Below are 18,348 nucleotides of genomic sequence, written 5' to 3'. Positions count from 1 at the left end.
TAATCCAAATATCTCATGAAGAAGGGGCGATTGCTCTTGTTTTACAGAGAGGTTTTTCTAAGGGTCATTGAGGTTCATTGATGTGCCCACAGGCACACCAGATGGCACAGCTGGCAGTTCACTATAATCCTGACATTAGAATTTGGTTATTTAACTGCACTCACCTCTTGGTGTGTCTTCGGGTGAGCTGTTATAACAAAGCACAGATTAAGTATTCCTTCTCTGAAATACTTGAGATCACAAGGATTTCAGATGATGGAAGTTTTTTTGGATTTGGGAATATGTGCATAGGTTTTACTGGTTGGGAACTTTTCGTCTGAAAATCAAAATCTGAAGTGTTTTGAGCATTATATCTGTGCTCAAGAAATTCCAGATTTCAGAACATTTTGGATTTTGGAGTTTTGGATTAAGGATGATCAACTTGTACTGTAGACTGGATAAAGAATGGACATTTATTTCTCTCAGTTTTAGAAGCTAGCAGTCCAAAATTAAGGTGCCAGAACGGTTGGGAGCAAGCCCTCTTCTAGTTGCAGTATCCTTAACAAGACACAAAGTGCTAGAGAGCTCTCTGGGGTCTCTTATAAGGGCAGTAATCCCACTTAGGAGAGCTCCACCCTCATGACCTAATTATCTCTCAAAGACCCACCTTCTAGTACCATTATATGAGGGGCTAGGACTTCAACATGAATTTTTTGGGTAACAGCAACATTCAGTTCATAAGAGCATGTTACTTTTCTCCGGAATACCAATTATGCCATTGCAAAAGGTGAACTGTTATATTTGAATTGTTGCAGAAGTTTGAAATTAGAGCTTTTGGTTCCTTTTTGTAGATGGGGCTTGCACCACACGAGATTGATGTTCAGTTTTGTTGGTTGACTTTAGAGGTGCAGATCCTCCGCCATGTGATGTGGGAACAGGCCGGGACTTTAGGTGGAGGTTGCAGTATGATGTGTATCAGTATTTCCTGCCTGAGAATGACCTCACTGAGGACGTGTTGCTCCAGCACATGCAGAGGATGGTCCAGGTGCCTGAGGTGAAGGCCAATGCTGTCAAGGTAAATCTGTTTCTCATGGTCGTGTGGCTATTGTGACACTGTTGAAAAAGTTGAGGGGAGAACCTACCAGGACCTTATTGCTTTACTGTTTTCTTGATTTTTTTGGGGGGGGGATAACCACTTTATTCCCTTTTATTTTGTTATCAAACGGGGAGCTATTGCTAGTGATAGGCCAGAATGATGTTACCCTTTGGAGAGATACAGATATATTATATTGAATTTAGGCTGCAGCTACATCTGTGACTAATGATCTTGAGATACAGAGGGAAGTTGAAGTGATTTTCTGTGTAACTTCCGTAACTATTGGCTTAATAGTTTTGGCAAGTATGAAGGTTGTAGTGTCTAAATAATAATGAGAAATTGCACATCGGTATTAATATTTGAACCAAACTCAAAGTCTAACTTGGAGCAAAAGTTTTCTCTGAGCTTTTGAATCCCTGTAAACCCTGGCTACTCCAGGTGTGGACCACAGACCCACAACATTGGCATCATTTGGGAGTTTGTTAGAATTGCAGATTCTTCTTAGGCTTCACTCTGGAACTACTGAATTGGAATTTGTGTTTTATAATCCCCCAGGTAATTCTTGTGTATATTAGAATTTGAGACTTAATGATTTAGATTCCTTTTGTGGAGGCCAGGATTTTAACTTCATATCTTGCAAGGTACTTGATAGCAGTATGTCATATGAGGTTCTCCTTCAGTCATGGTTGGTGGGTGAGGTTTTTTTAGACTGATTGCTATGATTCTTCCTAGAAGGTTAATAGATCACCAGGTTATGTAGAAAGAAGGGATTAAAATGGCGTATTATGATCAGCCTGTAGGCATAGCCTATTGAAGAATAAGGTCTTACTTTGTATGTGTGTCACCTGGGATGTCATTGCACAATTCTGAGGAGCCTTAATACAAAAAAACTCATCATGCTTACTCACAAATTAAGAAGTACTGTTCATTCCATTTGATTCTCTTGTTTATAGGAAATATAAAGGTTAAAAGAACCAATTAGACCTTGAGCACAATCTGACAAAGCCAGATTGTGGTGTATTCTGTAAAACTACTGACTTAATCTCTTTAAAAATCATTGAGTGGTGGGTAGGTTGGAGAGGGTGGTGGGAAGGACTATTCTAGATTACTGAGATTAGAGATGCAAAACAGATGCTAAACTTGAATGTTGGGTAAGAAGGAAAAAAGCTATAGAAGACATTAAGGGAAAAAATGGATCTGTATTAGATAATGAGAAATTATTAATTTTCTTAGGTGAGACTGGCATTGTGGTTAGATTGGAGAATGTTCTTAGTACCTTGCTACTCAGAATGTGGTAGATGCGTGTAGAGTATTGTCAACACCTAAAAGATTGTTAGAAAAGCAACAAAAACCACCTCTGACTGACAGAATCAGTCATTTTACTAGATTCCCTTAGTGATTCAAGGGACATGATGTTTGAGAAATACTCTTTTAGGAGTATTTAGAAATATTTAGAAGTAAAATGTCATGATATCTATAATAGTTCTGCAAGAAAAAAATTGAAGGAGCAAGGAATAGAAAAGAAAATATGGTAAAATATTGACAATTATGTGGTATAGAGTTTATTGTATTATTAACATTTTTGTGTAGTTTAGATTTTGCATGATAAAAACTTGGAAATGTAGGTGATAAGATTAATATTTTGTTAAACTTGACTAATCTTTTGCCCAGAGAGCATGTATTTTAAAGGCTGAGCCATAATTTTAAAAAGTGGTACCCTTCTAGAAGGCTTGTGACTGTTTCTTTGGAAACTCAAATATTTAATTTCTTCATTTACACTAGTTATAGTTCTATGTATTATCGTTACGTTGAGCTCGGTATGGTTATATTGAGCATACACTTGTTGAAGATTTGGTAATAGCGATTGGGCTGAGTACTAAAGAAAGAGTAGTGAGCAAATTAACTATGATTTTTGCCCTTGTTTTAGTTATTTAAACTAAAACAAATGCCCAGGTGCAGTGGTGCATGCCGTAATTCCAGCAACTTGTAGGCTGAGGCAGGAATATTCTGAGTTCAAGCCAGCTTCAGCAACTTAGCGAGACCCTATTTCAAAATAAAAAATGAAAGGTGGGAGTTCATAACCCACTTGAATCAAAGTGTGGAATATGATATGTCAAGAAATTTGTAATGTTTTGAACAACCCACAATAAAAAATTAAAAAAAAAATAAATAAAATAAAAAATGAAAAGGGAAAGGGATGTAGCTCTGTGGTTTAGCATGCCTGGGTTCAATCCCTGCTACCAAAAAAAAAAAAAAAAAAAAGAAAAGAAAGAAAAAAACCTACCAAATTTTTTACTTTGTACTAACTAGCATTTGCACACTGTTTTTATTAGGTTTATAATTAGATTTTATTTGTATTAGGTTAATATATAGATGTTAGACTTTATTTATATTAGATATTAATGTCATTTAACATATTAAATTAAAACTTTGGAGGCATTTTGTGTAAGAACTGTTTATATTAGAACATACAAACCATGTAGGCTGGTCTTTTGACAAAGCTAAATGGGTTGGTGTAATTTTTGCTTTTAAACAGAATTGCAATTTGGTATATGTAGGTGGTATTTTTAATAGAATAGCTTTAAAAAAAAAAGTCTAAACACTAATTGTGCATTATTTTTGGCTCTAGCTGGTGACTCTAACAGCTGATGATAAGACAAGAGTTTCCTTCTCCTCCCTGCGGGGTCAAGGAGTTATTTATAATGTCATCGTTCGGGATCCATTCCTGAATACATCTGCTGCTTATGTTCCTGCTCACACATACGCTTGCAGCTTTGAGGCAGTGGAGGGTAATTGTGCTTCCCTTGGTGAGTGTATGGATTTAAACTTTGACAGATTTTTCTTTGACTTTGCAGATCTGTTTCCACAGATATAGAACTTTAGAATATTAAAAAATGCTTTTTGTTCATTCAGCAAATGGGGTTTGAGCCCTTTCGTTTTTCTACTCTCTGTTCTAGGCACTAGAATATAGCAGTGAACAAACCAGACAAAATAAAAATACTTACATATGTACACACACACATATATATATATCATCTTGCTTATATATCATATATATTTAGTGGGAGATTCAAGACAAGATAAATTTGTAAAGTATATAATACATGAGAAAGTACTAAGAAGAAAAATAAAATTGGAAAGGGCCACATTGGTAGAGGTGAGAAGAAAATCTGAGATAGTACAATATGGGAAGGCCTTGGAGGCAGGAAGCCATGTGCATATCGGGGGACAGAGCCTTCCAGGTAGAGGGAATCGCCAGTACCAAAGTCTCTTCCAGAAGACTGCCTGAAGAAAGGCAGTGTGAACAGTGGTGGGAAAAGAATGAGGAGGGCACAGTAGAGATGCAGGGCTGGTAGTGTGCCCTCGCAGGTCGTAGTAGATATATTATATCAGAAGGAAATGGAAAGACATTGGGAGGTTTTGAGCAGATAGCGCCACCATCTGACTTTAATGTGATTGCTGGCTCCTTTTGGAGAAAAGACAGGGGCAAGAGCAGAAGTAGTAGAATGAGTTAGGAGGCCATGGAAGTCATCCAGATGAGGGATGGTAGCTTAAGGAGAGTTGTGGCAGTGAAGGTGTGTGGGACCAGCACGTATGTGTCATCTTGAAACACTTTCTTAGAAAAGGTGCACAGATGCTATAATTTTTGCATAATCTTCACCCTGATTTCTCAAACATTAGTTTCCATGTTGTTCTATTTGCTTCATCCTGTCTTCCTATAAAAACATACATATGTGTATATTGAATACTTTTCTGAACCATTTGAGAATAAGTTGCAGATAGAAAGATCTTGTACCCCTAATTACACAGAATTAGTACTGATACAATACAGTTATTTAATCTCTAGATATTATCAAATTTTACTCATTATCCACTAATGTCCTTTAAAAGACACAAAGTAATTTTTTTCCTGCCCAAAGTCCAGTTCATGACACCACATTGCTAATTTCCATGTCTCCTTAGCCTTCTGTAATCTGGAGCAATTTCTTAGTCTATTTTTGTCTTTGAGGACTTGGACCTTTTTTGAAGAGTACAGGATGTTTAGTTTTTAGAAAGTCCTCAGTCTTAGTTACTTTGATGCTTCTTCATGATTACATTCAGATTATGCATATCTGGCAGAAAGAAAGAGGAAGTGATGTGTCCTTTTCTCTTCATATCTGTCCCATTAATGGTGATAACTTGATTACTTGGTTAGTGACCTCTGCCAGTCTTCTCTGCCATAAAGTCACTGTTTTTACCTAAAATATCTTTTGGGGGAGATATTTTTAGTGTTTGTAAATAATCTCATTCTCAAACTCACACTTGCTAGTTTTAGCATCCAGTGGTCTTTGCCTGAAACATTTATTACTAGTCGTTGCCAAATGGCATTTTCCTAATTTCAGTCCAGATTGTCCCAGATTTAACCAATGAGTGGCTGAATGTATTTTTGATATAGGGTTTGATGATGGATTGATTGAGTGGAAGAAAGTGGGGTTAAGGATGACTTCTTAGTTTTTGGCCTAAGTAATTAGAGAAGGCAAACTGCCATTCACTGTGGTGGGAAAGATTGGGAGTGGTCTTGGGAGAATATACCCAGAATTCAGTTTTGGACATGTGCAGTTTGAGAACACTCTTAACTATTCAAGTGGAGTTGGGCAGCTGACCGTTGGCTATATGTAGCAGTTGGAATTCAGGGGAGGGCTGGGCTAGAGATTGTCTTGGAAATTATCAGGTTAACTATATGGCGTTTAAGACCATAGAATGGATGAGTGAGTATATAGAAAAGGGAAGGGTCTGAGGACTGAGCCCTGGTGGCACAGATATGGAGATGAAGAAATTGAAGAAAATCCTGGTGAGGTGGCTGAGAAGGAGCAGCAGGAGTGGTGGTAAATGGAAAGTGATATATTTTTTAAAAAAATTATATATAAAATCTTTTGTTGTTGTTTGTTTATTTTTTATGTGGTAATGGGGATTGAATACAGGACCTCATGCATGCGAGGCAAGTGCTTCACCACTGAGCTATCTCCCCAGCCCTGATTTTTGTTTTTATTTAATTAATTTTTGTGGTGCTAAGAATTGAACCCAGGGATTTGGGTCAGTGATCTATTACTGAGTTATACCCACAGCCCAAAGAGAATGTAATGGTTTTTGTTTTGTTGTTGGTGTTTTGCAACTGAGGGTTGAACCCAGGGACAGTACTATTGAGCTACATCCCTAGCCCTTTTTTTGTTTTGATTTTGAGACAGGGTCTTGCTAAGTTGCTGAGGCTGATCTCCACCTTGTGATCCTCCTGCCCCAGCATCCCAAGTTGCTGGGATTACAGGCATGTCCCACTGTGCCTGGCTGTTTTCTGAAGGTGGCAGGAGAAAGAGTTTCAAGGAAGAGAGAGCAATCAACTGTCAGATGCTGAGGAGAGGTCAGCTAACAGGCTGAAAATGACCACTGGCTTCAGCAACAAGGAGGACATTGGTGCCTCTGAGAGCTGTTCCAGTGGAGTGCGATAGCTGGAATATGTTCAAGAGCAAAGGGGATGGGAATTGGAGAATGAGTTCAAATAGTTCTTTCAAGGAGTTTTGCTTTGAAGAATGAAGTCTACGAGTTGTGCTTGAGACAGGGATTAGGGTTCCCTTTGTTTGTTGGAGCTGTATCCTTCTGTTAAAGGAGGAAAAAATTTAGTGACATTCATGAAAGCACAGAGAAGAGGAGGGTATTTTAGTCGGTATAGGGACCATTACAATGGGATTTTGCAGTGGGTACGGGGAGAGTAGGTTCAGCTCTGAATACAGCATGGGCAAGTGGGAATATATAGCCAAAGAGCAGGTGGCTGGGGTGGGTGTGGTCAGTGAATGAAATGTTACTAAGAGAGAATATGAGAGGTAAAAGGAATTCTGTCTAACTGACCTAAGAGGGTTCTTGCTGAAGGCACTGCAGAGTGATGAGACATCACCTGGGGGATGGTGGAAGATGAGGAACCTGATCAGATATTGAGGGCGATCAGATAACAAATGGTGGTGGTGGGGACCTGGTTCTTGCTAATCTGATTCATTAGAGTTTTTGCTGAAATTTAATTTTACAAGGAAGGTATTTTACTTCGGGCCTATGAGAAAGTTCAGGAGCCCAATTAAAGGGTGGTATCACCACTCAGTTTTTTACTGATGCTCATCCTTGAAAGAGAAAATGCAAGAGATCCAGGCAGATGTGTGTTTGCATTTTTCACAGTGAATCATGTCTAGGTTCCTCTATTCTTTTCTCTTGAGCCTTTCACATCCATGCCCCTCCTGGTCAGCCTATCTCAAAACAAACAATTAAAAGGGCTTGAGGAGGGCTGGGGTTGTGGCTCAGTGGTAGAGTGCTCGCCTAGTATGCACAAGGCACTGGGTTCGATCCTCAGGACCACATAAATATAAAATAAAGATATTGTTGTCAACCTAAAACTAAAAAATGAAAAAAAAAAGGGCTTGGGAATGTAGCTCAGAGGTGAAGTGTCCCTGGGTTCAGTTCCCTGGGTTCACTCCCCAGCATTCAAAAAGAAGAAAGGGTCTCAGTAAATTGCTCAGGGCCTTGCTAAGTTGCTGAGGCTGGCCTGGAACTTGTGATCCTCCTGCATCAGCCTCCTGAGTTGCTGGGATTACAGGCCTGAGCCTCCATGCCTGGCTTGGTGTGTTTTGATTTGTGGCAGGCTTGTAACATTTTTTTATATGAGATTATTACATAGAGGTTTTGTTTTCATTGTTACTTCAGGGATTACTTTCTTGTGTTTACCTTGAAGGAGTAATGATGATGGGGAGTTTTTTTTTCTTTTTGGTATCTGGGATTTAACCCAGGGGTGTGCTTAACCATTGAATCATTTTTCCAGCCCTTTTTATTTTGAGATAGGGTCTTGCTAAGTTGCTTAGGGCCTTGCTGAGTTGCTGAGGCTGACTTTGAACTCACTATCCTCCTGCTTCAGACTCCAGAGATGCTGGAATTATAGTCGTGCACCACCATGCCCAGTGATGATGGGGAATTTTGTGAGCACATATTTCTCTTAAATAAGCTAAATCTTTTGCATTGTTATGGCATTCATATTTACGTTTGTACCTACTAAGGATCATGAGATTTAGAGATTCTTTGACAACATGAAGCATATTGTGATTTATTGTTGCCTTTAATGTAATATTTTTTCCCCAAGATTGGAAGTGATTAGTACATGTGTGTGTGATTTGTAGTATCATTAATGTTCTCCTTTTTTAAAATGTATTATTTTAGTTGTAGTTAGGCACAATACCATTATTTAATTAATTAATTTATTTTTATGTGGTGCTGAGGATTAAACCCAGGGCCTCGTATGTGCTAGGTAAACACTCTACCACTGAGCCACAATCCCAGCCCGCATTAATGTTTTCTTAATGTGAGTTTATGTTTAAGTTTTTCATTTTGGAAAACTTCAGTGAGCTTTCATGTATCAATTATTGAGCATAAACAATTTTGACTTGAGGCCATTGTCATGTTTCAGCTGTATTCCTGCTTTCTTCTGTCTCTCTCCTTGCAGTGCTGGGGATTGAACCCAGGAACACTCTTCCACTGAGCTACATCCCAAGCCCTTTATATTATTTATTTTGAGATAGGATCTCACTCACTTGTGGAGGCTGTTCTTGAACTTTTGATCCTCCTGCCTCAGCCTCCTGAGTATCTACGAATATATGCATGTGCCACCATTCCCATTTTCTGTTTATCCTTTATCACTGAATTATTTTAAAGTAAACTCCTAGACACCATTTAACTCACAAATCTCTCTCAGTATCTATTATTATTTTCTAAAATAGCACCACCATGGATAAGTGTTGTTTAAAAAAAAACAATAAAACCATAGGAGCCAGGCATGGTAGTTCATGCCTATAATTCCCAGTGACTCTGGAGGCCGAGGCAGGAGGATCACAATTTCAAGACCAACTTGAGCAATTTACCAAGACCCTGTCTCAAAACAAAAAGGGCTGGGCTCAGTGGTAGGGCATCCCCTGGGTTCAATCCTCAGTACCACATACATAAATATAACCATAGTATCATATCACAATTTTCTTTCTTTCTTTTTTTTTTTTTTTTTTTTTGTGGTGCTGGGGATTGAACCCAGGGCCTTAGCAAGCACTCTACCATCTGAGCTATATTCTCAGCCCCAACACAATTTTCAATTTAAATACTAAAAATAATCTTTAATAGCATCAAATTAACATTCAGAGTTTATATTTCCCCAATAGTATTCCAGTTGTCTTCCACAGGTTAATTCAAACCAGGCTTCATATGTACACTGTATTTAGTTGATGTATCTCATAAATCTTTTTTACTCCATAGTCGTACCCCCCTTTTTCCTTTTAACTATTTATTGAATAGTTATTTTAACACACTCTTACTGCTTACCCTACTACAAAGAATATGTCATAGTTAATATTGTATACCTCTATAAGCAAGCATGTAGTCTTCTTTTTTGTCATAGAAGCAAATCAATATCATAGTTATTGATATTGATATTGCCTACATAGATTTAAGTCATTAAGGGTGGGAAGGATATTTTTAAGATAAATTATACATGTATGAGATAAATCCTTGTCAGTTCACTTCAGTTTTTTTCATAGAGCTTTACTAATTAAACATAGAATATTAAATTGCAATGTGTTATCTACTAAATTTTCATTTTTTTTTTTTTCTTCAGGAAGAGTATCTACCAAAGTGTTCTTTACTCTTTTTGCAATGCTTGGTCTCTTCATTTGTTTCTTTGGACACAGATTCTGGAAAACAGGTATCTTGACCAGTGTAGATACTACTTATGTTCTTTATTGTCTTTGGTTTTCCATGTTGCTGGGGAATTATGAACAGTAAGGAGTGTGAGCACGTCTCTCCACTGTTCTCATAGGTTTGTGGCTGGGTTCTTTTGATGCTTCTATTAAGTTGCTCTGCATTTTTTAAATTTTATTTTTGTAATTCTGAGGACTGAACCCAGATCCTTGCTCAGGCTAGCAAGAACACCACTGAGTTACATTGCCGGTCCTGCATTTTAATGTTTTCCTTTTCTCTCAAAAGTGGAGTACAACCTCCTCTTCATAAGAGAATAAAGTTTGGCTTGTCTGGAAAACTTTATTTGCTAGGTCTGCTAGTGACTAAAAATAACTGGGATTAGAAATGAGAGTGTCTGCCTAGTCTGTGTGGATTGTGGTGATGGTGATGGACTTCCTGGACTCCAGGGCTACCAAATAGAGAAAGGCAAAATGCCTGCTCAGTCCTGGGAGGTTTAGCTGCCCAGAGGAGTTTCAGAAATCACAGAGAGAAACTGTGTGGGAATGGAATGGAAATTATGCTTACTGAATTGGTTTCAGTTCTTTGGATTGCATTTTAGGTAACATTTTCAATTGCCTAAAAAAATTCTTACCAGCAAGCTGATCACTGAGCTTCATGGGTAGAGTGAACACATGATCCTGGTCTAATGAAGCTCTTGAATTTGCTTTGATAGTGTTTGAAATAGCAACTGTTTTGCAACACTTTTTTCTTGTTGTATAAGAGTATTATGAGGAAGACTCAATCCCTCAAACTGTAGAATGATTCTGTGACAAAGAATTAATTGCTAGACTGTGGGCAAAATCCCAAAGATATTACCAGGGTTTTTTTTTCTTCCCCCCTTTTATGTTGCTACTTATCATGTTATACATATTAAAATTAAAATACAGGAAAAATATTACCAATAACAACTGAGAAGAATATGAGAAAATAGAGCTCCATCTTCAATCAGGATTAGACTTACTGGTGGGAAACAAAGTTATATCTATGGTTTTATTTTCAGGTATTTTAGTGGATCAAGGTAAGATGATTTAGGGCTGGGGATGTGGCTCAAGCGGTAGCGCGCTCGCCTGGCATGCATGTGGCCCGGGTTCGATCCTCAGCACCACATACAAACAAAGATGTTGTGTCCGCCGAAAACTAAAAAATAAATATTAAAAATTTAAAAAAAAAAAAAAAAAAAGGTAAGATGATTTAAAAAAATAGTAAAGTCACATTTTCTGTTGGAATACTTTATTTTTCACATATAATTAATTTTTCACATAATATCATTTTTTGCTTATATAACTGCTGAAATTTAGTATGTAATTTCAGATTAGAAACAGATGACAAAAGTGCTCTTAAGTAGAAAATACAAATGTATTAAAATGAACTATGAAATTGGCCATAATAATTGAAATTGACTTACATATATAAAAGGGTGTTTGGTAGTTAATATCATACTTTAAATATTTATCCATTTAATAATAAAACTACTCCCGGTGACTTCTCAATTTCTCCTGCCTTTTAGATAATTACTTTTCTTCTTCAAATGCCATAATGTGTGACTATTCTAGGAGTGTAAGCATGTATTGGTAGATCAGATATTTGAATTGCATTGTAAAAAGAGGACCTAACCATAGCTTGTTTTTTTTTTTTTGTTGCCTGCTGGTTTGCTACTAGAATTATTCTTCATAGGCTTTATCTTCATGGGATTCTTCTTTTATATATTAGTCACAAGGCTGACACCTGTTAAGTATGACGGTAAGTGAAAATGATGGTTTAATTGGGTGTTCAAAATGGAAATTGCTGAACTGGGCACAATGGTGCACACCTGTAATCCCAGCTACTCGGCGGGTGCTGAGGCAGTAGGATTGCAAGTTCAAGGCCAACCTCAGCAACTTAGCTAGTTTCTGTCCCCAAAATAAAAAAAAATATAAAGGACTGGGGATGTAGCCCAGTAGATGGTCCCTGGGTTGAGTCCCCAGTACTGTAGGGGGTGGAGGGAGAGAAACTGCTGTGTTGACACTTCACTTTTCCTTCTGAGGTTGGACTTGTGTGTGATGTCCCCTTGCATAGGTGAAGTAATCAGCCTGCCATGCACCAAGTATCTCACTACTCAATCAGGCCTTCTCTTCAGGTTTTTAATCTGCATGGCAAATTTCTTGGGACTTAGGAAATGAAAGGCCATTTTGATTATAAACTTTAAGATACAAAATGTACAACATCAAAATGATAAAATTTTCCTTACCTTAAAGTAAACATTCTTCACCACCCCATCACATTTAACAAAATACTTGTCACCTTCCTCAGTCTGAACTCAATGACAAGCCAAGCCTGTCACCTGCCTTTGGGGGTTAGCATGGTGGTTAGACCCCTCCCTGGAGAGGCCTGCTCCATGCTGGTGTCATGGCACTGCTAAAGGGTCAGTGGGGCCTGACCCAGGGAAGGCCGAGGCTGGCTCTGATAATGCTACTGTGTCTGAGGCATGTGGTTGGAAGTGCTCTTCCTGATTAAACAGTGCATCTTCTTCCTCTGTACAGTTCGCCTGATCCTAACAGCTGTAGCTGGAACCATTGGTGGGATTCTCTTGGTGGCTACATGGTGGCGATTTGGAGTCCTCCCGCTGTGCATGCTGTGTGTTGGACTGGTGCTGGGGTTCCTCACTGCCTCAGTGACTTTCTTCACTCCGCTGGGTAGGAGATGTGTGGCTGATGTTCTGTGTATTTGGTTCATTGTTTGGAAGACTTTAATTGGGCTCTCTAGACTCAAATATTGCCTTGTCAGGAATTTGGATCCTGGAGTGGTGCTGCCTTTCTCCACTTTTCTTTGAAGAGTTGTGGGAATTTGCACAGATGATGTGGCTCTTTTAGAGAAGGCCTACACAAATAACAATTCCTACTTTCACTGGGCGTGGTAGCATGCGCCTGTAATCCCAGAGACTTTGGAAGCTAAGGTAGGAGGATCATAAGTTCAAAGCCAGCCTCAACGACTTAGTGAGATGCTGAGGAACTTAGATCCTGTCTCAAAATTAAAAAAAAAAAAAAAAAAAGAAAGAAAAAAAGAAAAACTACTTTCTTAGAGGCACTCTGTACTGGGCGTATCATAGAATGTCTGTAGAGGTGGCTTTGTGCCTGTATATTTCTGTGAGAATAAGTGGAGCCAAAGAGGACTCTTATTATGGCAGAACAGTGATTTATTTTTTTAATCTGGGAACTCTTTCTATAGTAAATCCTAAGCAGAAGCCCAATATATCTCCCATATAAATTGGCAGTGCTGTGATGGCAGCTGAGCTGGGGAACCTGACACTGTATCCTCAGCCTTCCCAGGGACCCTCCACCTCCACTCTTGCCTTTTGCTAAGCCCCAAGTGTTCTTAAGGTAACTGCTGGTAATCACCCTAGAGCAGTAGCCCAAGGATAATTCTGGAATTTTAATTTAATTTCTATTAATTTAAAAAATCCAAATAACATGTGAGTTAACATTCTTAGCTTGTACAGTGACTTACAAAATGCGAAGAGAAGAATACATTCAAAGATACTCTATTAGGCTGTTTCCTTTCTGTGATAATTTTAGTTCTTACATTAATATTAAAATTGATGGAAATGTTAGATTAACAATAACAGTTTCCTGGGGCTGGGGATGTGGCTCAAGTGGTAGCGCGCTCGCCTGGTATGCGTGCGGCCCGGGTTCGATCCTCAGCACCACATACAAACAAAGATGTTGTGTCCGCCGAAAACTGAAAAATAAATATTAAAAAAAAAAAAAAAAAAAACAATAACAGTTTCCTGAGGCTGACACCTCTTAAGAACACACAATATAATATAAGAGGTGTTCAGTACAAGTCAGTGTCCCTGGGCTCACTAAAGATTATTTTTTAAGACCAGAGAGAATTGACAACCTGTGTGTTTCCTGACTGTCCAAGGCCTTTTGTCCTGACTTTAGCAAACCTATAGCCCAGTACATTCCTACTGGCCCCTTACAGGTGGCTTTTTGTTTAGAAAGTCTGGTGAAAAGTAGTTGTGTTTAAGCTTGGCTGAATGACAGATTCTTAGGGGGAGGTATGTGTTGAAATTGTAGATCCGAGGCCCTCCCCAGATGGGCTACATCAAATACCATGTACTGGGGTTTCCCCCTAAAGGATGAGGGACTGTAAGTTAGAATTTTTAGTAGTTAGTGTGCTTTTGACGAGTAGAATGAGCCTAAGTTTGGAAATCAGGAAAAAAAAAATGTAATATGCATTCTGGCTGTCCCTTGTGCCCTGCCTGGCTTTTAACTTTGGACAGGGCATTGACTGCAGCTCTGTTTCATCATCTGTAAAACTTTAGTAGGATAGAAGTGATGAGATAATAAAGACTTCATTTTCATCTTTATAAAAGTAGTCTAGAGGGGGCTGGGGTTGTGGCTTAGCAGTAGAGCACTTGCCTAGCATGTGCAAGGCGCTGGGTTTGATCCTTAGCATCACAAAAAAATAAATAAAATAAAGGTATTTTAAAAAAAAAAAGTAGCCTAGAGCAATTGTCTCTAAACTTTTTTATGAACTATTTCTATTGGTGAAAATAATTTTAGCATATACAATATACATATATATGTATATATATTTATTTATGAACTATCTCATAGCTCAAGAACAGTTAGAGTGAGCATTTCTTTATTGGCAGTGGATGCAAACTCATACTTTTGCAATGTAATTTGTAAAATATTTAGCTGACCTCTCTGATCTGATTAGATTACTATTTTCATGTTATGTGGGTAGCAAAGAGGTCATTCTCTGAAAAGGTCCATTCTTCACCTGTGTGTATAATAACTCTATTCAATCCTTGGCAAACTTTAAAAAAAAAGCCATTGGTTAATGTAGTTGAACTTAAGAATATAATCCATAAATTCACTTCATTGTAGCATGTTGCAGTTGGCTTTAAGACAATATGGAGTCCCAAGGTCAGAGCCTCTGCTCAAGACATATAGGTCTCAAGCTATAGCACCATGTATAGACAAATGACGTGCCAGCATCATAATAAATCATCAGACCTTTTTTTTTTCTTTTGGGATGGGGTCTTGCTATGTTGCCCAGGCTGGCCCTAAACTCAAGTGGTTCTTCTGCTGCAGCCTTCCCAGCAGCTGAGACTGTAGGTATATATCATCACACCCTGCTTTTGCTTTTAAAACTCACTTTATAAAGAGTTTGCATGTGTTGGTTATGCGTCACCCTAAGCTGTGCCACATATTGGAGTCATGTGACAGGAAAAGGGTTTGGTAGGAGCAAAGAATGGTTAGCTTTGGTTCCTGATTTCCTCCAGTATGCAGTGGTGTATCAGGATATGGGTTGATGATAAAATCTAAAGAGCATTTTGCAGCTTGTATTGTGTTGGTTCATAACTTTGAATCTTTTTTTACTTGTCTCCCCACACCAGTACAAAACAGGAAACATAGAACTTATTAGATATAGAAGGGGTGATTGAGAGTGTAGAGATAATTCAGTCTTTTTATGGGTTAGGAAGCTGAGGTCCAGAGCTGCAGTGCTAGTGAATGGAATAGCTGGAACTGTTGTAGCCTCTTCTAAAATTATCCTGCTACTACATGAAGAGCATTTACCTTTATCATCTCCCCTCCCCTTCTAGACCACCTTTCAAAGGGGATTATATTGACAGAAATGAAGAATATCAGTTCATTTCTAGTTGCCAACATATTCCCTGGTTGTTGCTTTAAGCCTTCAGTATATGTCTGTGTTCTCATAATGAGAAAATTTAAGTTGGGAAACCTCTTGTTTACTCTTGATTTCTCTTTGCTTTTTCAGGAAACATAAAAGTTTTTCGTGACGATGGTGTGTTCTGGGTGACCTTCTCTTGTATAGCTGTCCTCATTCCAGTAGTTTTCATGGGCTGCCTAAGAATAGTAAGTGTTTCGTCACAAGTTAGATGTATTCATTATATGTCCCGGGCTTTCAGCTGATCACTGATTGCATGTTTTTATTCACTAGGGAGGGCTGTATGATTATCTGCTTCTAAATAGTCTTATTACTAGGAAAGCAAAGGAAATTCTATGTATGATTATCACATGGTATTCTTTTGTTTTAATCAAATGGAGCATCATCTGTCAATATATTTCAGCAGTTGGAACAGAGAAGGTAGTCTTAGGTCTAGCTGTTTTCATTTAATTATATGTTGGTGTTGAAGTTCTTTCACAGGGAAGATTATTTTCTTTCTTTCTTCTTAATATTTATTTTTTAGATGTAGTTGGACACAATACCTTTATTTTATTTACTTTTATGTGGTGCTGAGAATCGAACCCAGGGCCTCACATGTGCTAGGTGAGTGCTCTACTGCTGAGCCACAACCCAAGCCCAGGGAAGTTTATTTTCTGTGTGCAGTCATGCATTGCTTAATAATAAAGCCACATTCTGAGAACTGCATCCTTGGGTGATTTTGTCATAGTGCAAAATCATAGAGTGGACTTATACGACTAAGAGAGTGTCAGTAGGTGATATAATCTTGTGGGACTGCTGTTGTATATGCAGTCTGTCTTTATGTGGCACATGGCTGTATTTTGATAAGCTCATCTTTTCAGGTAACATTTATTTCTTGGTCCTTTTTCATGTGCCTCTGTGATTGAGATGAGTAGTGAGAGTTAGAAGCTACTCTCATTCTACCAGGGATTATGCCTAAACTCTTCTACTCTTCCACAGCTGAACATCCTGTCTTGTGGCATTATTGGCTCCTACTCGGTGGTTTTGGCCATTGACAGTTACATGTACACAAGCCTTTCTTACATCACTTTGAATGTTCTCAGGAGAGCACTCCACACAGATTTCCACAGAGCTTTCACAAATGTGCCTTTTCAAAATAATGGTAAGATTCTTAAATACAAAACCTGGAGTGGTGGTCAAACAGGAGAGTGGAATGGGAAGGAAATGAGCAGCACCTAGTTTCCTTGATGAACATATGTGAAGTATAACTAAATCACTGCCTTTCCCCTCAGCCTCTTTCTGCCAAAAAATAAATAAATAAATAAATAAATAAATAAATATATATATATATATATATATATATATATATATATATATATATATATAAAATGGTGTGTGTGGGCATGGTTACTTAATGTTGGAATGCCAAGGATCCAAACAATTGGTTCTTTTCCAACCTGTTTGAACTTTTGGATGCCTTTAATAGAGAATTCCTAGTTTCAAAAATAAAGACAGCAGCTTCCCCACTCATTACTTAGATTGTGAGCAAAAGAAAGTACATGGGTAGACCAACTCACCACAAACTCTGATATTAGAAAGGAAAACCCAGACTTAGTCCATGAAGGATTATATGTTAGATTTTAAAATACAAGTGTTCAAATGGTGCTTCTCTACTGGTTTTTTTTTTTTTTTTTTTTTAGACTTCATTATTCTGGCAGTATGGGGTATGCTGGCTGTAAGTGGAATTACATTACAGATTCGAAGAGAAAGAGGGCGACCATTTTTCCCTCCCCACCCATACAAGATGTGGAAACAAGAGAGAGAGCGCAGAGTAACGAACATTCTGGATCCAAGCTACCATATTCCTCCACTGAGAGAGAGGCTCTATGGCCGGTTAACCCAGATAAAAGAGCTTTTCCAGGAGGAACAGCCGGCTGGAGAGAGGACGCCCCTCCTTCTATAGATGGCATGGGCTTAGTCAGTCTGCCTCAGCTCTGGAATTCATGTCCAGACTGCATCAGCCACCCCTGGTGCCCACCTAATATTGGATCGGCCCTGCATGAGATCATGGTGTCCTTTTTGACGTGTGGTAAGGGTACACTAGGGAGTTAGGATGATTCTAAGTGAGAGAATGAGAATCATAACTGAACAGTTGTGGTAGGGAGGCTTTTCCTTATTTTCCAATACTTGGGAAATTACTTTCTGGTTTATACATGTATGATCAACATATTCCATTTAAATAGGTTCATCAAAAAATATAAAAATAAAAAACAGTGATTCTTCTGAAAAGCCCTTGTGTTTCTTTTTATAACTCCTTGAATAATTTTCTCCCTTGAGTCTGTCTAAACTTGGGGAGGGGGAGTTATTTAAATATTCAATCTTTATTCACCCCTTTGTTTAAAGGTTTAGGGATCTGATACTGAGTTCCCAAATGTCAGAATATACAGAGAAGTAACTCATTTTCTTATTAAAAGCCATCTGACTACAAAGTTACATGTCTTTTTTTTTTTTTTAACCAAAAGGAACTTTTTCAATATTTAAAAGATTTTTAACTGTAAAATATACATAACATTTAACAACTTAAATTTTTAAGTGTATAATTCAGTAGTTTTCCTTTGTTTTTGACTTTTATTGCTTAAAATGGTAATTTAAAAAGCTAAATTATTTGTTATTTGAAAATCGGTCAATTTATATAGATAGTAGAATTTTTATGGATGATTTATCTAGATTCCAAAACATGGCCTTTTATTTTTCTTTCAAGGCTTTATAAAATAGTGTTGACAGCCAGGTATGGCGACACATGCCTGTAATCCCAGCAACTTGGGAGG

At 38.1% G+C, this 18,348-nt stretch overlaps 1 protein-coding gene across 2 annotated transcripts in view; it reads left to right on the top strand.

Annotated features, from left to right (window-relative positions):
* Tm7sf3 (transmembrane 7 superfamily member 3) overlaps positions 1-17,809 on the top strand; it is a 41,047-nt gene extending 23,238 nt beyond the window's left edge. Inside the window, exons 5-12 of one of the 2 annotated variants that reach the window (XM_046435820.2) lie at positions 883-1,054; positions 3,705-3,882; positions 9,741-9,827; positions 11,522-11,602; positions 12,382-12,534; positions 15,632-15,729; positions 16,520-16,682; positions 17,221-17,809. In XM_046435820.2, coding sequence (XP_046291776.1) covers positions 883-1,054; positions 3,705-3,882; positions 9,741-9,827; positions 11,522-11,602; positions 12,382-12,534; positions 15,632-15,729; positions 16,520-16,682; positions 17,221-17,483 — 1,195 coding nt within the window. In that variant the 3' untranslated portion in view covers positions 17,484-17,809. The remainder of the gene's footprint in view (positions 1-882; positions 1,055-3,704; positions 3,883-9,740; positions 9,828-11,521; positions 11,603-12,381; positions 12,535-15,631; positions 15,730-16,519; positions 16,683-17,220) is intronic. The other variant, XM_046435822.2, reaches the window with a different exon arrangement.
* Positions 17,810-18,348: the final 539 nt, after the last annotated feature.

This window comes from Marmota monax, unplaced genomic scaffold (assembly GCF_021218885.2).
Source record: "Marmota monax isolate L192 unplaced genomic scaffold, Marmota_monax_Labrador192_F-V1.1 WCK01_AAM20220418_F8-fsc00012, whole genome shotgun sequence".
Classification (NCBI taxonomy): domain Eukaryota; kingdom Metazoa; phylum Chordata; class Mammalia; order Rodentia; family Sciuridae; genus Marmota; species Marmota monax.
This window is presented reverse-complemented; position numbering and strand designations above follow the sequence as displayed.